The 27696-nt window shown below is 43.7% G+C and overlaps 1 protein-coding gene across 2 annotated transcripts in view; it reads right to left on the bottom strand.

Moving 5' to 3' along the window:
• Positions 1-27696, bottom strand: part of DAPK1 (death-associated protein kinase 1) — a 265295-nt gene that overhangs the window by 142619 nt on the left and 94980 nt on the right. For both annotated transcript variants that reach the window (XM_006898874.1, XM_006898873.1), the window contains exon 2: positions 968-1189. In XM_006898874.1, the coding sequence (XP_006898936.1) occupies positions 968-1189 (222 nt within the window). The remainder of the gene's footprint in view (positions 1-967; positions 1190-27696) is intronic.

The raw sequence follows: 27696 nt of genomic DNA on the forward strand, positions 1-27696 counted from the left end.
GCAACAATGAATGAATGGAATTCCAAAATCTCTGTAGATGTTCATTGAAATTAATAATAGTAAATTACATGGAAAAAAGTAATAAAATAAAAAAAAAATAACTTCTCACCACTGGACTGAGAGGCAACATCACGATAGATAGAAAAAAAGACTGACACTGTCAACAACTTCATCTTACTTGGATCCACAATCAACACCCTTGGAACCAGCAGTCAGGAAATCAGGAAACACATTACACAGGGGAAGCCTGCAGTCAGAAACCTCTCTAAATTATTGAGGAACAATGATGCCAGTTTGAAGACTAACATGTATATGATTCAGTCTATGTTCTTTCCGAACACTTGTTATGCATCTGAGAGGGGACAATGAATAAGGATGACAGAAGAAGAATTGATACCTTTGAGCTGTGATATAGGAGAAAAGTCCTGAACATCTCACGGACTGCCAAAAGAACAAACAGATGTGTTTCACAGAAAGTGAAGCTAGAGTGTTCTTTGGAGACAAAAATGATAAAGCATCTCACATGCTTCAGGCATGTTGCTAGGGGAAGCAATTCCTTGGAGAGGGACATCATGCTTGGAAAGGCAGAGTGTCAGCGAAGGAGAGGAAGACACTCAACCAGATGGCCTGATACAATCACTGCCACAATGGGCTCTAGTATATCAGGAAGCATGAGGATGGTATGGGATAGGGTAGAGTTCAGATCTATTGTTCATAGGGTCACTATGGTTCGTACTTGACTCAATAGCACCTAATAACAACAATAACAGAACTTACAAATCAGGTAGAACCCCATTTATGGAAGCTGCTCTTCAGCATTTACTGATCTGCAGCTAAGTCTCAGGACAGGGCACTTCCTCCTCTGGCTGCTAAGCTCGCCACCCTGCTGTCCTGGAAAGGCAGCTGGGCTGGCCTCTGTGGTACCCTCACCCCAGTAGGACCTCTCCTGGCTGAACCCAGAACTTACAGTTCTAGAATCAGAATGACGTCCGTCTTGTTCTCATAGACCTCATGTAGGGTGATGACATTAGGGTGCTGGATCTCCTTCAGGATGCTGACCTCCCTCTCGATGTCCTCGCGGCTCACCCCCCGCCGGCTGGACCGCGTCCTCCTCTTCTTGATGAATTTGGCTGCATACTGGAGACCCGTGCTCTTCTCTCGGCATTTCCTCACAACCGCAAACTGCCCACTAGGGAGAAAGAGTTGGTCAGTGGTCATTTAGAGAGTCTTTAAAGTCTTCTCAAAAAAGCATGTGGCCTCAAGGACAAGAGAACAGCAAATAGGAGAGCTGTGAAGTTTTCCACTTGTGAGAAATAATCAGATTAAGAAGGGGGGTTTCTTGTGTCTTGTCTTTCAGTTTTATTAAGACCCTTACCTAACAAATACAGGAAGCAAAACTGTTCTCTTACATAACTTTTTGTGAAATGGGTGCTGATGGCTGCATTTCTTACCCTCTGTCCTTCAGAGTCAACAGCAGCAAGAACCTCCACCCCCTGAACACACTCCTGGGAGTTTCTTCCTTTCTATTGAGTAATAATACTCAATAGGATTAGACAATACTCAAAGGATTAGACAGCAGGGCTTGGGTTGAAAAATATACAGGGCCTACTTCAAGAACGTATTTCTAGTGCTTGTATTTATAAATTTAAATTCCTAGAACAGAAAAATCTACATTTTCCTATTTTGTTCACAGTCCAGTAACCCCTGCAAACTAAATACTTGTTTGTAGCATCTCCAGCCAGCACATTCCCCTACTATTCCCTTGCCAATAGTGTCTCTCTCTGGAAATTCTTGAGGTTTCGAGGAAGGTGACTCCAATCCCATCTATATATATGGCCCGTGTGACCTATGCTCACTTTACATGTGCACTTATTCTTCCAGCTCCCTTTACAGAGATACGACCTATGACCTTTAATAGTGAATATCAAGATTGTGTGGAGAACGTGGAGATGAAGTCGTCTTCTTGCATTACCTTCTTTTGTGACTATAACCATAGCAGCTGTTGGCAGTTATCGTGGGATCATGAGTGGAGCTGCTCTTGGGAGAAGCAGAGCACTGCAGAGGCAGATAGGACAAGTGCAAGGAAACCAGGTCTGTGGTGACAAGATGGAACAGATGGGTCACCTGAAGCCATCTGGCCATAGGTTTGTAAATTACAGGGACTTTTTTTTTAAATTCCCTTTAGTTGTAAAAGTTAATTTTACATGTCAACTTGGCTAGGCTATTTGGTCAAATACTGGGCCAGCAGCTGTTAGGAAGCAGTTACATGTGAGTGAGTAAACTGGCCTCAGGTAGAGAGAGCACTAACGGCATAGTAATTAAGAGTTGGGCAGCTAACTGAGAGACAGGAGGCTGGAATCCCTCAGTCACTCTATGAAGGAATGATGTGGGAGGCTGCTTCTGTAAAGATTTACAGCCTTGGAACCCTATAGGCAAGTTGATTTCATCCCATAGGGTTGTTATGAATTCGCATTAATTTTATGTGGACTTACTTTGGAGATGTTGTTAGGAAAGGCCAGTCCTTGGGAAAAGACATCATGGGTGACAAGATGAAGGTTCAGTGGAAGAAGAAAAGATCCTTAATTAGGTGGATTGGCACAGTGATTGCAACAATGGGCTTGAGTATGTGAGGGACTGTGAGGATGACTCAGGATAAGACAGGGATCAGAGTCGTTGTTCATAAGGTCACTATTGGTTGTAGTTCACTCTACAGCACCTAACAACAACAACAACGTGGATAAGCCTCCATCAATCATTTGAAGGCATTGAGAGCAAAAAAGGAGATTGTATGAAGATATTTACCCAGAATGTTCATACTGGTCATTCTTCTTAGTATTTGACCTATGGATTTGGGGACATCAAGTCTTCAGCCTGTCACCTGACCCACAGCCATGTGATTAATTTCCTTGAGCTGCATCTCTACCCATCTACCTAAATATTTGTTTTGTTTGTTCCTAACTATGTCTGTTTCTCTGGAGAACCACAGGTAAGATAACAGTTAAAGCTATCCTGACTCAGGATTTTTGTTTCTCTTAGAAGAATAATACACATATAACCAGATCCTTTTTCCCATTTACAAAACAGGAACATCAGAGAAACAGGCATAAAACAATAAAGTAAATAGATAAGCAGGAGAGGTTGTGAGCAGTGAGCACCTTCCCAGAAAGAGGCAGTCCACAGAAGCCCCTTCTGGAGCCACAAGAGCTTCGTGTGAGCCCCCTGCCTCATCCAACAGAACCCAGGTGTGTCTGTCCTTCCATCCCATAATTCCTTTGCACTTACTGGAAAATGCCATGTGTAAAATTATCACAGTTTTTTTAGCTAGTTTTCATTTCTTTACAAAAAGGGAGAGAAAAATCAAATTTAGGATAGTATTTTGATGTTAAAGAAAGGATAGCTTGAAATGACACTAATGCACTGCAAGCAGTGGGCCAGTGAAGGATTTTTAAGGCTGTGTCAGATTTTCTGCATGACTTGTTATTAATCCCCTCTTCCTCACCCTGTAGTGGCAAAACAGGCAACTGAATTCAAAATCATACTGCTGAGTTCCCCTAGAAACTCCCTATTATGAGCAGTCCTGCAACTATTTCAAAGTAGAGTGTGAGAAACTGGGCTTCTCAGCTGCGGCCCGAATTGCATAAACTCTCAACTGTGAGCATGGTGGTTTGAAACCAGGATCTTCAAAGATATAAGAGGTTGACATGAGGTCAAGACCAAATGAGTGAAAATCAAATTAACACCCTTTCTGCTGTCCTATAGATTCTATTGAGAGAAGTGACTGCTGGGTCTTCTTAGTACTAATCTATGGAAGCTGACCACCAGGCCTCCTCCGACTGTGCCTGTGGGCAGATTCAAACTGTCAACCTTTTACATGCCACTTAGAATCCTTCATATTCTGACAGCATTGTAAGTTACATGTTGAGCTGATAACTGATTCGAATCCATCAGCCACTGGGAACAAGATGTGGCAGGCTGCTTCCATAATGAGTTACGTCTTTGGAAATTCTATAGGGAAGTTCTACTCAGCCCTGAAAGGCTCCTATTAGTCACAATCGACTCTACAATAAAAGTATTGGGTTTCACATGGCCGTGTGTGGGAGCCATAAGCCAAAGCCTACCAGGTCTATCAGAATGTGGCTAAGCCAAGGGAAGGCTTTTCCCCTGTAGGCTCAGAGAGAACACTACCTTACCCACACATCCTGATGGACATGGGCCAGACCTCCAGGACTGCAAGTCATGCAAATATTCTTAGAAGGCACCAGTCCATGACACTTTGTTACAGCAGCCCAAAGGAATGAACACAGTTGCTACTGATGGAGAGAGGGGCAAAGATGAAAAAACTCTGTCTTTCATTGCTGTCAAGTCAGAAATGACACACAGCTGACCCTCAAGCAGGTTTCAGAGCCTGTAAACTATACAGGAGGAGACTGCCCATCCTTCTCCCATGGGGCAATTGGTGGATTTGAAGTGCCAGAGAGGCATAGTCTTTGAGTTAACAGCTCAACTCCATATGGACTATACTGAGGGAAGGAATCCCACAGATAATGAGAAAAGAAAATGAGTAAAAAGGGAATATTAAAACAAGTATAGCTCCCACACTGGTGTCTACTGCTGGCAGCTTGCACACTCCTCCTCTCTTCCCGCTGAGAGCAGGAGATGTGCAGCTACCACCTTCCCTGCAGGACTGGCCGTTCTCAAACTCTCAGGACACACTCAAGACAGGACACACTCAGGAAACACTCAGGGTAGGCCACTCTCACACACTCAGGAAACACTCAGGGCAAGCCACTCTCACACACTCAGGAAACACTCAGGGCAGGCCACTCTCACACACTCAGGATATACTCAGGACAGGCCGCTCTCACACACTCAGAACACGCTCGGGACAGGCTGCTCTCACGCACCCTGGGCAGACCACTCTCACACACTCAGGATGCACTCGGGACAGGCCGCTCTCATGCAATCTGGGCAGACCACTCTCACACACTCGGGATGAACTCAGGACAGGCCACTCTCACACACTCAGGATGAGCTCGGGACAGGCCGCTCTCATGCACGCAGGAAAGGCCACTCTCACACACTAAGGATGAGCTTGGGACAGGCCACTCTCACACACTCAGGATGCACTCAGGACAGGCCACTCTCACACACTCAGGATGAGCTCGGGACAGGCCGTTCTCACGCACTTAGGACAGGCCACTCTCACACACTCAGGATGAGTTCGGGACAGACCACTCTCACACACTCAGGATGCACTCAGGACAGGCTGCTCTCACACACTCAGGATGAGCTAGGGACAGGCCACTCTCACGCACTCAGGAAAGGCCACTCTCACACCCTCAGGGCCAAAGGTCTCAAGAGCCCTTGATGGTTTTGAGTATGCTGCTTAAAAACTAAACCAAGGGGTAAAAACATTTTCTGTAGGGCAGCCTTGACTCAGAAATGAACTTTGTGCATTTTTGCTGCCAAAAGTTCCACAATGAAGGGAGGGGTTTTTCAAGCCTCAGTAGGCCTAGGGGCAGACAAGGCAAAGCCCGCAGTCTGGGCTGTGCCAGCACACTTGTGTGACTACACTATCACGGGGCGTAGACTTCACTTCCTCACCAGCAAGTCCATCTCCCTCTCAAACTTCTGGATGAGAAGAAAGGAACGCTGATGAGAACAGGGGTTAACAAGACTGAAGGCAAGAGAAGCTTGACCCAAGAAGGCCTGATGCTTCCTCATTGCTGGTTCCCAACTAAAACTAACTGCAGCAGGTCTAAGATGTCCATGTGCCAGACTCATCTCAATGCCAGCCCTTCATAGACATCTCTGCATCCTTTCTCAGACTCCTCACTGATCCACCCCCTACTTCCTTGCTTCCTTCCACACTCTTGATCCCGTAACTCTTTCTATTGCTCTTACAGTAGTTAAAGCTCCTGGATTGTTGAAATAATTTTCACTTGATTACTCTGGTGGCCTGGTAGTAAGGAATTGTACTACCAACCCAAAGGTAAACAGTTCAAATCCAACAGCACCTCCACAGGAGAATGGGCAATCTCCACCCATGTAATTTACAGCAGAGACCCTCTGGAGGTTCAGCCATGAGCTGGTTGTGACTCAATGACACATCAAGCCCCCTACCCCCCAAATGGTGTTGGCCCGAGTCCACGCAGTGACACCACAGAGGAAAGGCAAGGCAATCTGCTTCTCTAAAGATGACACCCAAGGCACTCTATGCTTTGTCCTGCTCTGCAGTGCATGCTCTGCAATGTGTGCAGCTGCCATGACTGAAGATTAACTCATTAGAGGGCTGTCACACCATCTTCACATCCTCTGAGGCCCCATGCAGTGCTCCTTCAGGACCTGACACATTTGCATATTTGTCAGTTCTAAATTCTGAATTTACAACCCTGTGAATGAAGGAGTACCTTGTGCAGTGGCTAGGGGAGAACACCTGTGCACTTCTTGGTTTCATCACTTACTCTTTCCATAACTTTGGGCTCTGTGTTTAATCTTACATAAAATAAAATGAATGCTTTTATTTTAGCATGAGCTTCATGGAGTCTAGGGCTAGTGAGCATGTAATAATTCTTGCCTGGCATTAATGCAGAATATAAGGGTCAGGGGGAACTCAGAAAAATTCTCACATCTATTTGGAAGACATGGGTTCGATTACTGTCTGATGCACCTCATTGTCAGTGCAGGCTTTGTGTGCTGCTGTGACACCAAACAGATTCAGCAGAGCTTTCAGGATAAAGGAGATGAGGTAGAAACGCCAGCAGTCTACTTCTGAAAGTCAGCCAAAGAAGACCCCAAGAAGCATGTGTGGTCAGACCCACATGCAATGCCAGGGCCCCATGCACACTATGTACAGACTGAGTGTTCACAGGGCAGAATTTCATCAGGCAAATCCTACCCACCATGTGAATGAAGGTGACTCCTGGGAGGCTGCTCCCTGCTCAGAGGTATGCCAGACTGGCACTGACCCACATCTCCCAGGCACCCTTGGTCACTCTTTGGTGCAGATTCTAAGTCGTGGGACGCCATCAGCAAAACAGAACTAATCGTTCCAGAGGGTTTGCATAGCTGTGTCCACTGGGGAAAGATAATCAAGCCAGTGCTTCCAAGACATTGCTGGCTGGGCCAGAACCACTTGGCTAGTAGCTGAATCTGAACAGTCTGCTCAATTTTACATATTGGATTCTGCATTCCAGCAATCCCAGTTCTTCTCAACCACTCCTTAGCACCTGAGTGGCAATCAAAACAACTGAAATTCATTTATGCATTTGCTTATTTTTGGCAAAAAGCTTCTAAATTGTGGACCAACAAGTTTACAGCCATTTGAGGGCAAGCTCAGATGCACAGAGTCACATAAAAAGAAGCCTCACCACAAACACCATCCACTTGCACTCAGCGTGGCCTTCTCTTCTCTTGCCTTCTGCAAATATAATAAAGCTGCTCAGCAATTAGCATGAGTACAGGAAGCCTCAGACACAGCCCAGGCTGTTCATTGTCAGGGAAAATGTAGCTTCTTCAGTGGAAAGTATTCTGTATCGGATGTGTGTGAAGACTGAACAATGTAAGGGAAGCCTGAAGAAGAAATGAGGCCTTCACCCCAAAAGGTATGCTAATAGAGACTCAAACAGAGGTTCCCAAGCCAGTGCTCACTGCAGCACTGTTCACAAGAAAGGGGGAAACGACCTAATGTTCTCCAACAGATGAACAGATAAACAAGACATGGGTTAGTTGGACTTCAAATACAACTCAGTTGGTAGGAGAAATGAAATCTCAATACATGCTATGGTATGGATGGAACTTGAAGACATCACACTGAGTGAAAACCCAATTATAAAAGGGCACACACTGCAAGCCCTCATTTTGTTTCTCTTTTTGGAAATTTCCTTTCTCGTGGTTTCATTGAGACACCCCAGTTAACGTGGTTAGTACTTCCTTCATGTCCATGGTCTTGAACAACTGGAAGAACGTCATCAATATCACGGAACTATACATGGAGATGGTTTAGTGACATACATTGCACACACTCTCAAAAATAAAATAAAATAAGTAAAATTTAGGGAGAGAAAACAAAATTCTTTGGTCTCCAGTTGTTGGGACTAACTTTGCTGGCCTGTGTGCATAATTTGTGAATTTCTGGGGGGGTGGGGGGAAAGGCCTTTTATAAAATGTATCTTTAGACCTTATGTCTCATAAGACCCTATTAAGTTACAAAGGAGGAAACTGGTATCGAGAAAGTCAAGACTTTAACAATATATGTCAATGAAAGGTCAGTTAAACTAAAATGAAGAGAGTCTTTATGGCTGGCACTCAGGGGCTTCCTGGATTAATTTCAGACATCAATAAAAGCAAAAACTGCTATTTTATACTGTTATGTCAGAGGTCCGCAAACTATGGTAAAATACAGTATAGACAAAGTTTTACTGGAATATAACAATACTCACAATAGAATGTTGTTGTTACATATCATCCAGTCACCTGCGACTCGTAGCATCCCTGTATACAACAACTCTGAAGCCTGCCCTGTCCTGAGCCACTCTCACTGACTCCAACACACCTACCTCATTGCCCCAGTTACTGTATCAATTCATATCATCAGGGGTGTTCCTCTCCTACACTGTCCTTCCACCCTTCCAAGCAAGATGTCCCTCTTTAAGGATTGGTCCCTTCTGGCCACATGCCCAAAGTATGTGAGACAGGGCTTCAAAATCCTTGCCTCCAAGGAGAAACCTAGTTTCACACTCTCCAAGACAAATCTATTTGTTTTCTTGAAGGTCCATGGTATGTTCAAGACTCTTCTCCAGCACTACAACTCAAAGGCATTGATTTTTCTTCTGTCATCCTTTGTCACTGTCCAGTTCTCTGATGCATAGCAAGTAATTGTGATGACAATGGCCTAGATCAGGTGCACCTTAGTTTCTAGATTGACATCGTTGCTTCTCACACAACAGAATACAATATATAAATTTTAAAGGAAAAAAAACTCTCCAAATTCAACTATGACCTTGAACGATGGTGTTGACAAAGAATACTGACTGTCAGAAAAACAAACAAATCTATCTTGAATGAATTACAATCTGGAATTCTCCTTAGAAGTGAAGATGTTAAAAAAAAAGAGAGAGAAGTGAGGATATCAAGATTTCAACTTATACACTTGCCTCTAAGGAGCACTTTGGCTGACCTTCTCCAAGCCATATCTATTTGTGGGGGTTTTTTGGGTTTGTTTGTTTTTGTTTTTGTTTTGTTTTGGCAGTCTATGGGATATTCAGCACTTCTAATACAACAGATAAATTCTTCTGTCATCCTTATTCATTGTCCATCTTCAGGTGCATGATGGAAAGGATCATGGCTTGAATTAAATGCACCATATTCATTAAATTGACATCACTGCTCCCAAGTAATGTGGAGAGGTTTCTGACAGCAAACTTTTCCAATGCAATGTCTTTTGATCTCCTGACTACTGGTGTCAATGGTGTTGACCATGAATGCAAGTAAGATGAAATTACTGACAATTTCAATCTTTTCATCATCTATCATAACAGTGTCTAGTGACAAAGTGTTGAAGATTTTCTGTCTTGTAGATGTTGAATGTAATCCATATTGAAAGCTGTAGTCTTTGTTCTTCTACAGCAAGCATTTAAAGTTTTCCTCACTTTCAGTAAACAAGGTTGTGTCATCTGCTAACACAAGTTGTTGATGAGTCTTTCTCTGATTCTGATGCCACATTCTTCTTCATAGAGTCCAGCTTCTCGAATAATTTAATCAGCATAGAGACTGAGCAGGTATGGGGAAAGGATACAGTCCTGACACACACCTTCGCTGATTTTAAAGCAAGTAGAATGTTCCACTGCTCTCTTTGCACATTAGACTATTGTTCTACGTTTAGGTTTTGTATTAACACAATTAGGTGCTGTGGGATTTTCATCTTTCTCAATGTTAGCCATAGTTTGTTATGATCTAAATAGTCAAATACCTTGGCATAGCCAATAAAACACAAACTTTTTTCTAGCATTCTCTGTTTTGACCAAAAATCCATCTGACATCAGTAATGATATCCTTGGTGCCACAAACTCTCTTAAATCCAGCTTGTACTTCTGGAAGTTCTTTGTTAATATACTGTTCTTGAATGACCTTTGGCAATATTTTGCTTGCATGTGATACTAAACTGTCCTATAATTTCCACAGTCTGTTGGGAATTCCTTTCTGAGGAAGGGAACAAATAAGGATCTCTTCCAGTCAGTTGGCCACGTAAGACTACTGAACATTTCTAGGGCTGCATCTACCTCTGAAAAACTGCTAGAGAGTCAGCTGTGAATCAGTTCCAATCTAATGGTACTCAGCAATACTGCCAGATGACCATCTTTTCTCTTATTAAGGATAGCACTCAGGATAGCCTGTGAACTGATAAAGTCTTCAAAGACTTTATTTCCAAACGATGTCTCATTCATAGGTACTAAGATTTAGAACCTGAGTGTATTATTGTGGAGGACACAATTCAATTTGTAACAAGTATTTTCCAACTCATATATTCTTGGAGGATGCAGACTATGTGTCATGTCTCCATCAACACACAGAGCCTCATCAGAGACATTTTTAAAATTCTGCCTGGATTTTTCAAACATACTCTCTTGACAGTCTCCAGGCTGTGAGAAGCCCAAGCTATAGCCCAAAGGCTCTGGTCATGTCAGAACATAACCATGGTTATGTATGGTCACAGTCAGGTTCCCTCCCACCAAGCTCCAGCTAAGTCACCATGTAAGTGCTATGTTGTATGTTTCACTCTGTCAAGTCTTCACATAATTACAGCCCCAGTTAAGCAACTGAAACCACATGAGAAACCCCAACCAAGCCATTCTGAACCAAGGTCAGCAAACGTAAGCTGTAAGAGACCGTCATCATTGCTATTTTAAGACAACAAGGTTTTAGGATGACTTATTAGGCAGCACTAGAGAGCTGGCACTCCACTGAAGGACCTACACATGTCCTGGCAACTTCATGGAGAGGTGTGACAGAAACAGGGGCGAGACCAGTGCCATGGACTAACTACAAGGAAAAGAGCAGAGTAAGAGGCCACTAGCAGCAAGATTATTCCCTGAGCTCATCCAGGTGAGCCTGTTAACACATCAGTGCATGTGGGCTAAATCTTTGCTCCATCAGGCTCCTTAAAAAAAAGCTGCAGAATTTAGAAGGATCTCTGCCTTACAGCTAAACCAACACGTAGACACTCTCACTGAGCTGCCCGGGAGGATTTCTGGATTCCTCTCCACTGAGGTGTCTATGGTGAGTACATCCCTACTCTGCTGAAAACACAAATTGAAAGGCTCAGGAGAAAGTTGCCCCCAAGTCATGGAAACCCACATGCCCAGTCATGCCCCTCTCCACAACTGGGGGCAGGTTAGGACTACCATGATCCACCCACAGGGCTTCTCCTAACTTCTAGGCCTTTCCCTCCTAGTTTGTATTCATCTGGAAGCTCCACTGAAGCATGCTCAGTGTCACAGCAACACAAGCTTCCACAGACGCCATCCACAGGACTTTTCCTAACTTCCAGGCTTTTCCTGGTTTGTCTTCATCTGAAAGCTCTACTGAAGTGTGTTCAGTGTCATAGCAACACATAAGCTACCACAGACAAGTGGAGGGCAACTGTGCATGAGGTGGACTGGCTAGGAAATGGCCTCAAATCTCATAAATGAAGGGAGATGATTCCAGCACCACTGCCTCCTGGGAGACACGCCCCTATTGAATTCACTCTGAGTGTCCAGGCACACACTCATGGTCACATCACCTCTAGGAGGCCATGTGCAAAGGAAGCACTCTTCTTCTCAGTCCTTCTGTTCTACCTGTAATACTATATTCCTCTATTGTTCGTAAGATTTTTCAGAGGACTGTTGTATCAGAAGGTTATTATTAGTAATCCTGTTTGCTAATCTGTCTTAATCTGGGAGTTCTATTGAAACCAGTCTATCATGGCTAACCTTTCTGGCATCTGAAACACTGGAACCATAGCTTCTAGCAACACAGTAACCTTCAAAAATCTTTTGGAGACTAAGGTGTACATGATTCAGGATATGTTCTTTTCAATCACTTGCTGTACATCTGAGAGCTAGACCTCATGTTAACAGATAATGAAGAATGCCTTTGAATTATAGTGTTGGAGGAGAGTACTGAATATCCCATGGACTGCGGGGGTGGGGGGGGAGAACAAATTCTTTTGCTGGAGAAAAGGGCAGCCAGAGAGCTTCTTGTAGGCAAGTATGGTGAAGCTTTACCTCATATACTTTAGGCATGCTGCTAGGAGACACTATTACTAAAAAAGGGATTATAATGCTTGGAAAGTCAGAGAAAGAGAAGAAGACCCTCAATGGGATGGATTGACACAGTGACTGCAGCAATGGGCTCAAGTGTGTCACGGATGATGACGATGGCAGAGCATAGGATAGGGTGCAGATATGTTGTTCAAAGGGTCACTGTGAATCAAACTCAATTTGACACCTCCTAACACATTTACTTCTAACCCAATCAACCTAACAGATTTAAGGAGATGATGAATTCTACCCTGTACAGAAACTTGATACTTCAGCAAGAAGCTACACACAATCCCTGTGGCAAATTCCTTTGGTATATCCCACGCCTAAAACTACTCACTCTCTCTCTGCCCTTTGACAAGCTATTAGTGAAAGGAGCATAATCTACTTTTTATAAAACACAATTCCCTAGAAAGCAAAAGTGTTTATGATGGAAATACACAAGGCTCCAGAAGTACTTCTGAGCTTTGGGCATGGGACTTGGAAGCAATGACTTCTGGCTAATGAGAAAGTGGGGGCAGCTGCTATGGTGCTGCCATAAAGCTGCGTCTACCTGGCATAAACAACAGCACATCTCCTAGGAATGAGAACAACGCACCAATCAGGAGGACCAGACTGAGAGCACACAGGAGCATTGAGATGTGGGCAGGTGAGCACACGGAGACCCTGTCCCCAACAAAAGTCCTCCTCAGAGAACTCTATCACACAGAGCCGCCTGGAGGAAAGACTGAAAAGGCCTGGGGCTCCCCATGAGGACATATGGGTCAGGAGATCAATGCAGCTTAAGCAGCCAACATGACTGCGCCGGGGGGAGGAGTGCTCAGAGAAGGGTAACCAGGCAGAAGGCAGCAGCAGCAGGAAACTGCATCACTATGATAACTCTTTAGAAGTGGGAGGTCTAACAATCACCTGAAAGGTCCTTTCCCAAGTCAGTTTTGGCATCCACACTGAGAGATGCTACTGGAGCACATGATTTCATGGTCAAGCAGGTTTAACAAGCACTGGGCTCATGACAGCTTTCTAAACGCAGGATATATAGCACAACCATCACCCCTATGTTCCCAGAGTGTACGTATACCCCCACCCTCCATACACTCAAAGGTAACCTCCAGGAAAAGCAGTAACAGGAAGTCTCTGTACTCTCAAGGGAGTCTAGGAACAGAGCTGCCCTCCCTGAACCATGGCCAGTGTTCATTCACTGGTGCTGGGGGTACCCTGTGGCTGCTTTTCTTCACTGCTGAGCCCACATTACCAGGGGGACTCACTGGAAATCTCCACACAGCAGAGTTGCAAGTGCTAAGAGATGGAGGCATGCAGAGCCCAGCCTGGCATGGGTGCCATGGGGGTGGTGGTTAAGTGGTACTTGGTACAATTTGCTCAGCACTGGACCCATTGCCTGATGCAGCAGTAACTACCTCCCCAACCTCCCACCCCATCTCTCCCTGTCCCTGGCAACCACAAACCCTCTCTCCTTGTCTTTATGGATATATCTCCTTTGTCTTTTCTTCTATGGTTCATTCACTCTGCAATGTTTTCAATGTATTTATTATTCATCATCTATCAGAATGTGCCTGATACATACAGGCCATGGTATTTGCAATCACTTGCTGGACAACAGAGAGTTGGGCAATGACTAGGGAGGATAGAAGGAGAATTGATGCCTTTGAGCTGTGGTGCTGGAGAAGAGTATTGAATGTACCATGGACTGCCAAGAAAACGAACAGATTCAGCCTGGAGAGGGTTAAACCAGGCTACTCTTTGGAGGCAAGGATTCTGGGACCTCTTCTGACATACTTTGGACATGTTGTAAGGAGAGACAGGTCCTTGGAGAGGGACATCATGCTTGGTAGGGTGGAGGGACAGTGCAGGAGGGGAAGACCCTCTATGAGGTGGATTGATTCAGTGGGGTAATCGGGATGGGTTTGTCAGAGGAAATGCGATTGGCACAGGATAAAGCAGGGTTTAGGGCTGATGTACATAGGGTCGCTATGAGTCGCAAATGACTCAATAGCAAGCACATAACAACAACATCAGAATTGTATTCCTTCTTACAGTCAAATATTATTCTGTTGTATGGATATAACACATTTTGCTTTTCTGTTCATCAGCTCTTGGCTTTTTTTAAAAAAAAACACAACAAAAAACAAAAATGTAAAGGAAGAACATAGGAGTCAAAGCGGGGAAAGCACTTGTTACACTCACACCTGAGCTTCCAATTGAAGCAGAGAAAATAAAACCACCTCACACATCTGCCAGGATGCCCCACAGTGGGACTTGGGCTGAGCTGTGGGTCCATATAATAAGGAAGAAACAGCCTTAACAAATAAGAGATGTATTCCCATTTCATTCAGCTCAGAGGCTGCTTCCAGCTGATTGGTGGCTGGAGACTGGGAGCTCAAGCACCTAGAGCACGTCAGAGCCTCAGATGATGGTGGGTTGTTCACCTGAGCTGCAGATAAGTCCACTCATGGCTCGCTCATCCTGACCGTGCCAGGCTCGCCTTTGTGCCTGTCGCATTACAAGATCATCCAGCTACTGGGCTAAAAGTTAACTCGGTCATGAGATGATCTGTATTCAACCCAGCATGCTGCTCTCAGGGGAGGAAAGTGGAAATGGGAGCAGGCGGTTCACATAACTCAATGAGGAAACAGAAGACAAGGAATTGTGACATAATCTGTGACAAACCAAATGCTAAGATGCAGGCCTGTTCACAGCGTCAAGATTCAAGAGCAGGCCTAACTAGCTAGAAGAGAAAGAACAGGTCACAGTCACTGCAAAGATGAAGTAGCAGCTGGCCCCGCCCACCCTGCCCAGGGACATAAGACCTGCTCAAAAGAGCTAAAGCGTTTTACTTTCCACTCTTTATTTAGACCATTTGTACAAGGTATGACCATGGGCACATTTATGAACCTGTCACCACATACGAGACCCTAGGTGGCGTACATAATTAACACAATCAGCTGCTAACCAAAAGACTGGCAGTTCAATCCCACTCAGAGGAAAGTCTAAAGAGAGCTGAGTTATCACTTTGGAAAAGTCCCTTGGAGTCCTCCAACAGCATGAGCTGGAACTGACCTGAAAGCAGCTTCTGCCACTCTGTCATTGTGTTTAATTGTGGAGGAAGAATTCCTTCCACCTGATTCCACATGAGGTCAGATCTATAATGCTGACGGAGGAGTGTGGATTTAAAGAACTCAGAAGAAACTCAAATGCACTTGGCATTGTTGTTGTATGTTGTCATGTGCCATTGAATCACTTTTGACTCTTAGTGGCCCTATGTACAAGAGCCCTAAATCCTGCTCTATCCTGCGGCAACCTCACTGTCTCTGACACACCTACTCCCGCCAACCCAATCACTGAATCGCTTCATCCCATCGAGGGTCTTCCTCTCCTGCAGTGTCCCTCCACTCTCCCAAACATAATGTCCCTCTCCATGCACTGGGCCCTTCTCGCAACATGCTCAAAGCATGTCAGACAAAGCTTCAGAATCCTTGCCTCCAAGGAGCAGCCTGGCTTCACCCTCTCCAGGACAAATCTGTTTGTTCTCCTAGCAGTCCATGGTATATTTAACACTTTTCTCCAGCACCACAGCTCAAAGGCATCAATTCTCTATCATCCCTAGTCACCGTCCAGCTCTCCGATGTATAGCATGCAATTGTGAATACTAGAACCCAGATCAGATGCACCTTATTTTCTAGCCTGATGTCACTGCTCACAGCTGACTTTGCCGATGCAATACATCTCTTGATTTCCAGGCTGCTGGTACCAAGAATGTTGACTGTGGAGCCAAGTAAACTAAAACAGTTAACAATCTCAATCTCTTCACCATCCATACTGATGCTGCCAATTGGCACAGTGATGATAATCTTTTGTTTTCATGATTTTGAGCTTCAATGCGTACTAAAGGCTGCAGTCCTCCACCTTCTGCAGCAAGTGCTTCAGGTCCTCATCAGTTTCAGCTAGCAAAGTTGTGTCATCTGCATAACACAGGTTGTTGATGAATCTTCCAGCAATCCTGATGCCATATTCCTCCTTGTACATCCCAGCATCCGGGGTGATCTGTTCTGCATACAGATTGAAAAGGTATGGAAACACATTACGTAGCTTTTAGTGCAGCCAAGGCACTCTGAAGATGGCACACATATGCCTGGCCTGCTCTGAAGACTATATACAATCAAGGGGCCTCGTAGAACTACCTCAGAACTTTCCTTCGGGTCCTAGGGTTCAATGTTAGTGGCTGTCTGGTCATCAGCCCAGCTCGGAAGCATCCTTTCACAGTGTTCTTGGCCAAGCCCTTCCTATGACGTCTTCTCTCTCCTTGGCTCTGGATCAGGTGGGACTCACATCGCTGAGGTAGGTGTCTGAGCAGAGAAGAAAGCAGGGCAGGATGGAGTCACCTCAGGCCAAGCAAGGACAGACTGGCAGAGAAATTCCGTGCTGGAGTTACCTGAAGGAGAACACTCAGATAAAGCTGCAAGATGAGAAGTTAAAGAGAAACCAGAGCTCTCAGGAAGCCTGCTGTGTGGGCTGATGGCCCAGCTGCCTTTGGAGCAGAGATGAAGCTTGTTGTCAGGCCAAGGAAAGCCTGCATGGGCCAGAACAGGGGGCAAGATACACAGGCAACTTGTCTTCTCCTACTGAGTGGGTCTTTCTGAAAACATGGCACAAATTGAGCCTCTGTCACCATTGTTCTTGTTGTTGTTGTTATGTGCGATCGAGGCACTTGCGACTCACAGTGGTCTTATGTACAAGAGCCCTAAACCCTGCTCTATCCTGTGCCAACCTCATTGTGTCTGACACTACTCCCACTACTCAAATCACTGAACTGATCAATCTTATTGAGAGTCTTTCTTTCCTGCACTGTTCCTCCACCCTCCCCAAAATGATGTCCCTCTCCAAGGACTGATCACGCTTTACAACATGTCCAAAAGTATGTCAAACGAAGCTTCAGAATCCTTGCATCTAAGGAGCAGCCTGGCTTCACTCTCTCCAGGAAAAACGTCTTTGTTCTCCTAGCAGTCCATGGTATATCCAATACTCTTCTCCAGCACCACAGTTCAAAGGCATCAACTCTCCTTCTATCACCCCTAGTCATTGTCCAGCTCTCTGATGCACAGCAAGTAATTTTAAAGACCATGTTCTATATCAGGCGCACCTTAGTTTCCAGCCTGACACTGTTCCTCTTCAGCACTCTGGAGAGGTCCCTGACAGCCGACTTTCCCAATGCAATCTGTCTCTTGATTTCCTGGTTGCTGGTACCAAGAGTGTTGATTGTAGAGCCATGCAAACTGAAGCTGTCAACAGTCTAAATCTCTTCATCATCCATACTGATGCTGCCAATCTTCCCAGTGCTGAAAATCTTTGTTTTCTTGATGTTGAGCTTCAATCCGTGGCTGCAATCCTTGGCCTTCTGCAGCAAGTGCTTCAGGTCCTCTGAGACACAAACGGAGATATGTATACCAGTGTTTATAGAAGTGTTCACCACCACAAGAACACCACAAGCCATGGAATCAACCAAAATGTCAAACAACAACTGGTAGATTCACAGAGCAGAATTCTATGCAGCACAGAGGAACACAATTTCGAAAAATAAAACATAACTTGGGAGAGACTGGAGAGGATTATGCTAAGTTAACTAACTTAGTCTCATAAGGACAAATACTGCATACAACTATTATTGTAAAAATAGAAGGATAACTAGTAAAACACATATGGTGACCCAAAGGGGTAAGGAGTGGGTGTGGAGGGTTGAGGATGAGTAGGGGAGAAACTAAAGAGTTGTATAGTGTGGTGGGTAGAGGGAAGAGGGTGAAGGAAATGGGAATGATACAACAGGGACCTGAAAAGGCAGGGTAATGATGGGCAAGATCCAATGGTGATTAATTTTATACAACATAATATGCATGGGAATGATTGTATGAAACACATGTGAATGAAGAACAGTGTGAAACACAATGTATAAGAGATTTGTAAGCAAAACAATATAAAAGGGGGGGAAGAAACATAAGGGGGAAATCAAACAAATCTGTGTCTTTGACAATGGATTAGAAGAGCTTATTTTCTTTCTGCTTTTGTCTCTCTGAGGCAAGGATATGCCTGAAATGACCCCAAATCCCAGCATTCACAAGCAGTTGGCATTTATTATTAACACTGCTTTGTTGTGATGCCTCCTGCACAGCCAATTTGCTACACTGAGGTACTTGAAACACAAGCTGACAAGCAGAATTACACTTTCAAAACAGAGCAACTAGTATGTGGAGGTGCTCAAAGAAGCAGCACGATCGGGTTATCGGGCTTTTTCCTGTGGTGGCCCTGTAGGATTCTGTAAACTTCTGATATGAGTTGTTGTTGTTGTTGTTATGTGCAGTCAAGTCGTTTCCGACTCATAGCGACCCTATGCACAATAGCCCTAAACCCTGCTCTATCCTGCACCAACCGCACTGCCTCTGACACACCCATCCCGATTACCCCAGTCACCGAATCAATCCATCTCATAGAGGGTCTTCCCCTCCTGCGCTGTCCCTCCACCCTCCCAAGCATGATGTCCCTCTCCAAGGACCCGACCCTCCTGGCAACATGTCCAAAGTATGTCAGACGAAGCCCCAGAATCCTTGCCTCCAAGGAGTAGCCTGATTTAATCCTCTCCAAGATGAATCTGTTTGTTTTCCTGGCAGTCCATGATACATTCAGTACCCTTCTCCAGCACCACAGCTCAAAAGCATCCACTCTCCTTCTATCCTCCCTAGTCATTGTCCAACTCTCTGATGCATAACAAGCGATTGCAAATACCATGGCCTGTATCAGGTGCACCTTAGTCTCCAGAGAGACACTGTTGCTCCTGAGTACCTTAGAGAGGTCCCTAACAGCAGACTTTCCCATCGCGATATGCTTTTTGATTTCCTGACTGCTGGTGCCAAGAGTGTTGACCGTGAAGCCGAGCAAACTGAAGCTGTGAACACTCTCAATCTCTTCATCATCCATCCTGACGCTGCCAATTGGTCCAGTGGCGAGAATCTTTGTCTTCTTGACATTGAGCCTCAGTCCATACTGAAGGCTGCAGTCCTTGACCCTTCGCAGCAAGTGCATGAGGTCCTCCTCAGTTTCAGCAAGCAGGGTTGTGTCATCTTGTCTAAAATGGTATTGCCAAATGTTTTTTTCCCAATCAGTAAGTTTTCTTTTGGGATGGGAGTGTCAGAGACAGTGCGATTGGCACAGAAGAGAGCGGAGTTTAGGGCTGTTGTACATAGGGTCGCTATGAGTCGCAGGCGACTCGACGGCACATAACAACAACATGCTGGAAAAAATTTTTGATGTGCACAACATGAAGAAATGTTCAAAATCACTGGCAATAAGAGAGATGCAAATCAGAAACACAATGAGATACCATCTCATTCCCGTAGCAATGACAATTTTAACAGGACAGCAAGTAATAAATTTGAGAGGATGTTGTAAGATAGGAATGCTTATACATTCTTGGTGGCAGTATAAAATGGTACAACCACTCTAGAAAGCAGACTGGTGTTTCCTCAGAAAGCTGAACACAGAAATTCCATATAACCCAGCTATTCCACTGCTTGGAGCATACCCTGAAAAAATGAGAAATGAGGCAAAGAGATTTGTAACCAATGGCAGCTCTATTCACTATCACAAGAACATGGAAACAGCCCACATGTCCAATCACAATGGAATGTATTGAGAAATTATGGAACATTCATACAATGGAATACTACGCGGCTCGCAGAAGCAATGATTTTGTAAATCACTACCTAACGTGGGGGAACCTGGAGAGCATTACGCTAAGCTAAGTAACTCAGTCCCATGAAGACACATACTGTTTAAGGCCATTATTGTAGAAATAGATTACTAGTAAAACATATATGAGGATCTAAAGGACAGAGGGAGGAGAAGAGGGGTGGAGATGGGATGGGGTCGTACGGTTTGATGAGTGGTAGGGGTGGGTAGGTTGGGGAGGAAAGGGAGATCTGATGTGTGGGCAATATATACAAACCTTGTAGGTAAAATTGAAGGGGGGAAAAGACACTTCATGAGTCACAACAGTGGGGACACAATGCTTTTGCGCCTTCCAGCACAGAGCTGAAGTCTGTAAACATGTTCTCTTGGCTTGACCTACATGGCAAAGCCATGGTGACAAGCTGCCATGACTCAAGATGCTGAGTGTTCTCCCCTCAAGCTAAGTAATGAGCATTCAAGCATCTGCACATCTACAAGTCACTAGTGCTTCAATTAAATGGCATCTGTAAAGGGAGGCCATGAAAGTGGACTCACTATTTCAACTGGGGGTCCTGTAAGCCATCCCTGTATGGTGCACTGAAGAAATTAATTTATCCGTGTGTTGTGTGTGTGTGTGTGCGCGCGCGTGCATGCACTCGCACGTGTGCATGTGCGCGCACACACATATGTATACATGCAGCATGCACAAGGGAGAAAGAGACAGCTAGGTAAAGTACTATAACACCTCTGCAATAGGTAACACACACTTTGTGATCTACACTATTTTAAGTTTTATGCTACTGATATGTGTGGCTTTACTGTGCTATCCCAAAGTGTGTTCAGTCCTCAAGGGTGTCTACCTTCCACAAATCTGACCTATTGTGACTTGTTTGCTATGATCCTGAAAACTATGCCATCAAGATTTCAAATGTGATAAGGGTTTCTTGGGGCACCCTGGTGGTTTAGTGGCAAAGAGACGGCACTATCAACCCAAAGCCACTGAGTCTGAATCCACCAGCTGCTCTGTGGGAGAAATACTTGTAACTTCCTCCACTGCGGCCTACTGCCATTGAAAACTCACTGGAGGGTCAGTTATGAGTTGGTTCTAACTCAATAGCACACAACAACAACATACTTACGGCAGGCCAAGTTTCGGCAGAGTTCTCAGACCAGAACAGACTAGGAGAATGCCTCGCAATTCACTTCTGAAAATCAACCAGTGAAAACCTTATGGACCATAACAGAAGGCTGTCAGACTCACATGTTTCAGGCACAGAAGGAGGAAAAACAATCTAAGAGGAAAATATCATGTCTGGTGAAGCAGAGGGACAACAGATGCAAAGTTGACCTTCAGTGAGACGGGCTGGCACATGAGTCACCAGCAATGGACTAAATAATGCCAGCAACGATGAGTACGACATGGGGCAGCAGTATGCCTATGGTATTCGTGCAAGTGTGCTCATGAGACAGATCAATGCAGCAACAGCCAGTAAGCTGTTAATGTTCATTTATCGATTCATCTATCTTAATGACGTGTCCTGCTACGTTTAAAAGCTAGTGTGCATGGCATGGGTGGGTTAAAGGTTACAAACGCATGGAAGTTACAAACAGGGTGGATGGAGATTCAGCCAACTGAGGACCACTGGCATCACAACCAAGATAAGATGGATATTTCCATCCTACAGTCGTCAGACAGGGAGATAACTGTGATCCCATGGGATGGATGAAAGAAAGATAAAATCCATGATTCAGTAATCTGTGACCATATATTCTGAGCTTCTGGGAATCAAGAACTCAGCCACGTAGCCCAGCAAACTGACAACCAGCTTTAAAAAAAAATAACCAGCATTGTGAGCAGACCACAAGGCACTTTCATTCAGAAGAGGAGGCAGCACCAGCGGTACTTTTGTAGTGATAGGGCATGAGTGTCTACCATCAGCATAATGTTTGGTTCAATGATCACAATTCCAGGAAACTAGCCTAAGGAAATACTCTAAAAATAAATATTTAATCACAAGAGCGTTAGCACTTATGGAAAAAAAGGGTGGATTAACCAGAGAAAAATGGTAGGATACGGTCATGGGGTGCAATCAACACAAATGTTAAAAATGAAATAAAAACAAAAGTCAATAAGCAAAATAAACCCCTCAATATGTAAAATTATCATAAGATAATGCTAGGATAAGGAACAAGATCTATAAGTATATACATTCTATTATTCTAATTTTATATTAAAAAATGACATATGCATGCAAGACTAGATGCTAATACAACAAAATGTTAACATTTAATGGGATCCCTGGGGAACAGATTTACAGAAGATTTCTACTGTCTTTTAAAACTATTGAATTTTTTCTAATTTTCTAAGTCAGAAGACTGTCTTAAAAATACATCATAGTTCCTAGTGTTGCCTTGAAACGAAACAATTTTGTGAACTGGTAAGGAACATTTGCCTCAAGCACTGTGATTTTTAAAGGAATGGTTTTTGTAATGCCCAATTTCCAGCAGTAACTCTGAAGTACTGAACAATTACTTCCAGGGCAGTGAGCCTGTCATCTGTGGTAACAAAAAAAAGTAAAATGTTGCCACAATGTGAAGAATGTAACCAAAGTTGCCAAACCAGAGAGGAGACACTGCTATATGATCTGCTCTATTTGTCTTTTCACACACACAAAAAAAATACTGACAAATACATGTATTAGGAACTGCTGGAAAAGAGGCAAACGCAATGGAGTCCCCATCATCTGCAGGGGACCACTGGCACAAGTGCTGCCTTCTCCTTGGGGGTGTAGCAGTTGGTTGCTGGGGAATTAACTCTGGCCTCCCAAAACGCACAAACCAGGGAGGAAGTGCAGCCTGATCCTACAAACTCCCATGCCCCATCACAGGCTGTGGCGCAGACCACTGCAACCCTGGGGTTTTCACAGGTTCCATTTCCATTTCGGAAGCAGATCTATCTTGTTCCAGTGTTGCTGCTGTTGTTAGGTGTTGTCCAGCTAACTGCCATTACTTGACACATTTTCCCAATGCAACATGTCTTTTGATTTCTTGACTGCTACTACCATGGACTACACAAAGAAGAATGTGGCTTCAGGTCTGGAGCAAGAAACATCAACCTGTGTTATACAGATGACACAAACGGCTTGCAGAAAGTGAAGGTCAAAGAACACAGCCTTCAATATGACTTATATCTTTTTTTTTAAACTCTATAATTATATTTTATTAATTTTCATAAACATTTACAGAGATTTTGGGTTTCCATTCATTCATTGTTGCACTATTCTCTCTACCCTCCTCCCAGTTTGTTCTTGTCCAAATGCCACAGTGCTTGTCAAAGCCAGTTCTGATTAATCTTCTTTGTCAGTGTGTCCTTTGCCATTCCCTATCACTCCTCCCTAAAGAGACTTCACCCTGAGTCATAAGGAAAAGGGGATGGCGTATTCTCTTAGCTACTTCCTGCTGAAAAGGGACGCTGTGGGTTTCAGGGTGAAGATCTTCTCTCACTACTCTAAAGGGCCCCTTTGGCAGTAGGAAACACATAGACTATTATGGAGATTGATTTTGGAATTTAGATGCACTCTTATTGATTGTGCTTGGCTGTACATGTTCATATCCTTGAAGATGTATCATGGGGGTGTTGCAACCTAGAAGACACAAATTTGACTAACAAGTTATAAGTACATGAGTCCAAAAATTATGGAAAAGTAAAAGAAAAGATTCTTTCATTGTTTTACAAACCCTCCCCCAGGTCCCCTCCACCATGTAGCCCTCGCTCTAGTCTCCTGTGATGACAGAAATACCTAGTTATATATCTCTTTTAAACAGTTTTCTCCCTCCTCTGTTTCAGTGCAGTATACATTATTGAACCCATCTTACTCAGTCTCTCCCCAACCCCAAGGACAGTCCCATTCTACAACAGTGGCATCATGTAATATTTGTCCCTTTGTGACTGGGATATTTCACTCAGCATAATGTTCTCCAGAGTCAACCATTTTGAATAATATTGCATGAGTTCCTTGTTTTTTAATGCAGCATAGTATTCCATTGTGCGAATATACCACAGCTTCTCTAGCCATTCGTTTGTTGATGGGCACTTAGGTTGTTTCCAACTCCTTGCTATTGTGAACAAAGCTGCAATGAACATGGGTGTGCATATATCTGCTTGGATGTCAGCTATGGTCTCTTCAGGGTATATTCCCAGTAGTGGAATTGCTGGGTCAAATGGTATCTCTATTTGCAACTTTTTGAGAAAGCGCCATACTGCTTTCCACAGGGGTTGCACCATTTTACACTCCCACCAACAGTGAATCAGGGTTCCAGTTTCTCCACAACCTCGCCAGCATTTGTTGCTTGCTGTTCTGTTAAATTTTGCTATTTTGACTGGGGTGAAATGATATCTCATAGTTGTTTTAATTTGCATCTCTCTTAGGGCTAAGGATTTTGAGCACTTCTTCATGTGTTTGTTAGCCATCTGAATGTCGTCTTCGGTGAAGTGCCTGTTCATATCCTGTGCCCATTTTTCTATTGGATTATTTACCTTTATCTTGTTGTGGTGCTCAAGTATTTCATAAATTCTGGATATAAGTCCCTTATCTGATATTTTATTACCGAATACTTTTCCCCAGTCAGTGGCTTCCCTTTTTACCCTACTGGAGAAGTTTTTGGATGTGCATAGGGATTTGAGTCTTAGAAGGTCCCATTCATCTATGTTATCTTCTCCTGTCAATATGACTTATATCTTAACATCAAGAAAGCAAAAATCCTTACCAATAGACTAAAAAGCAACATCATGATAGAGAAAAGACTGAAATTGTCACGAATTTAATTGTAGTTGGATCCACAATTAACATCCCACGTAACAGCAGTTAAGAAATCAAAGGCCATGCTGCACTGGGAAAAATCAACTGTGAAAGAACTCTCCAAAGTGCTGAAGGGAAATTAAATTAGTTAAAGACTATGGTGTGAGTGACCAACACAATAGTATTTTCAATTGCTTCACATGTATTAGAAGGCTGGGCAAAAAAGTAGGATGAGAGAAGAACAGATGCCTTTCAAATGCAGGGTTGGTAAAGAGTTGAATATCCCACACATTGCCAAAAGAACAGACAAGTTTGTTTTGGAAGGCATGCAACCAGGGTGCTCGTTAGCGTAGGGATGATTAGAGTGGGCATGTTTTCAGAAAGGACTAGTCCTTGGAAAAAGACATCATGATGGGAAAAGTGGAGGATCAAAGAAAGAGGAAAACCATAAAAAAGATAAACTGATACAGTGACTATAACAATGGACTTGAGCATAAAAGAGTTCATGAGGGTAGTGCAAGGTAGGGCAAGATTCAGATCTCTTTTTATAGGGTACTGATAAGTTGTAATCACCTGCATGACACCTAACAACAACAACTACCACCAGGTAAAATTAAAGTCTTCACAACCTCAATCTTTTCTCTATCATATCATTTATCATAATTTCTGTATCTATTTAAAATACCAGTAGGGTGACCCAAGGTGGACAGACACCATGTGAACTTTTTTTTAAAAAAAAATCTATTTAATTTTTAATTAAATTAAAAGTACATGAAGAATGTTACCTATCAATCTCATTCTTTACTTGATGTTGAGATATAATCCTTTCTTGAAAGGCTTTGATCTTCTGCAATAAGTGCTTTAAGCTTTTTCACTATCTGCCAGCAGGGTCCTGTTATCTGCATAATGTATGCTGTTGATAAATCTTCTTCCAATCCTGATGTTCTTAGTCAATTGTGACATTCTTCTTCATCTGGCCTAGCTTCTCGAATGATTTGATCAGCATGCAGATTGAGTAAGTATGGAGAAAGGTGATGCACACCTCTCCCAATTTTATTTTATTTTTTTAAATTTTATTATTTTTGTGTGCATATACCGTCAAATCAGATCTGACTGGTACAGGAGGAGATTGCCCCTCCTTCCCCGGCAGAGCATCTGGTGGATTCGAACCGTGCACCTCTGGGATTGTAGTTGCAGCTTCTTGCCACTAGGCCACCAGAGCTCCCCAACCTCTCCCAATTTTAGACCATGTAGTATTCCCTTGTTCTGTTTGAGCAATAGCTTCTTGATATATGTCTAGGTTTCAAATGAGCATAATTATGTGTTCTGATATTCTCTTTCTCCTCAATATTAGACATAATCTGTATGATTTGCACAGTCAAATGCCCCTGCATAGTCACTAAAACACAAATAAACATCACAAATAAACATCTTTCTGTTATTTTGTGCATTTAGGTTAAGATCTATCTGACATCAGCAGTGATATCTCTCATGTGTCTGCCTCTTGTGAATCTGGCTTGACTTTCCGGAAGTTCTCTTGTCAGCCAGTTTTAAACAATCTTCAGCAAGATTTTATTTGCTTGTGATATTAATGATCTTTTTTAATAATTTCCACATTCTCTAAGGTCTCTTTTTTTGGAATGAGACTTCTTCCAGATACTTGGTCAGGTAGCTGTCTTCCAAGCTTTTTACCATAGACTTGTGATTTCAACTCCTAAACACAAGCAAATCAAGCAGGAGTAGTTAGAAAAGAGGAATGAGAGGGGAAAGAAAAGGGGAAACAGAACAAACTGCCCTTGAGAGCAGAAGTGCTCGATCCTGGTCACATATCTGAATCATCCAGGGGATTTTCACATATCCCAGTCGCCAAGCCACCCAGACTGATGAGTCAATATGTCTGAGAATGGGGCCAGGGTAATGAAAATTTTAAATGTCTCCTGGGGAATCCCAAGGTCCTGCAAGGGCTAGGAATCAGGTTGTGGAGACGAAACATTTTCAAACACCCAAATACAGAATACTGCATGAAAACGGGAAATCCAGTGAAGACACAGTCTGTGGGCCCTACTCCACATTTCTGATTCAGCAGGTCAGCTGTGGAGACCTAGTTCCTGGTAAGATAGATGTTGTTGGTCAGTGGATCACTTTAAGAACTACTGATGGCGAACAAAGCTGCTTGGTTTTGCCCACTGGCCCTGAGGTTCACACTGCAGATTCTTAACATTTTTGCCCCAATAATTGTGGGGGTTTTAGGAAATCAACAAGCCACAATTCAGGTCAGAAACACCCCGGATACATTTCTCCAATCAGAACAGCTTCTCAGGTGTGCTTGCACGCAGGCCTCCTGGTTCTAAGACCTACTTTGTCGCTATGTGACAGGACTGAACGGCTCTTTCACTGCCAATTATGTGTGCCTCTCCCTTCTCCCATATACATTTGTGCAGTCATCCCTGCTCTTAAAATTTTAAATAACTAATCAGATTACTACTTTTTGCTCTAAGCACAGCCTAGCAGAATTTTTCCTAAAGAAGGAAAAGGGAAAATCAAGGTAAAGAAAGAATACGGTCATTTGTTGAGAACTGCACTGAGCCTGGAGGGATGACTCAATGTTGTCCTCGAGCAGGAGCAAGTAGACATACATATTTGTTGTTGCTGCTGCTTTCTGCCATCCAGTCATTCATAAAATGTGGTGAGACCATGCACAGCTGCATGAAATGCTCATCCTGCTGTCCTCAAAGCCACCAGCACGCTTTAATCCAGTGCTGTGGCCAGCATCTGTAGCTACCCAACTTTAGGATCTCTTCCTCAGCACCGCAGCACACAGCAGCTCACTGTCATTCACAGGGCTTTCACTTGTGGTTTTTTCA

This window comes from Elephantulus edwardii, unplaced genomic scaffold (assembly GCF_000299155.1).
Source record: "Elephantulus edwardii isolate Elephantulus edwardi_28Jun2011 unplaced genomic scaffold, EleEdw1.0 scaffold00238, whole genome shotgun sequence".
NCBI classification, from domain to species: domain Eukaryota; kingdom Metazoa; phylum Chordata; class Mammalia; order Macroscelidea; family Macroscelididae; genus Elephantulus; species Elephantulus edwardii.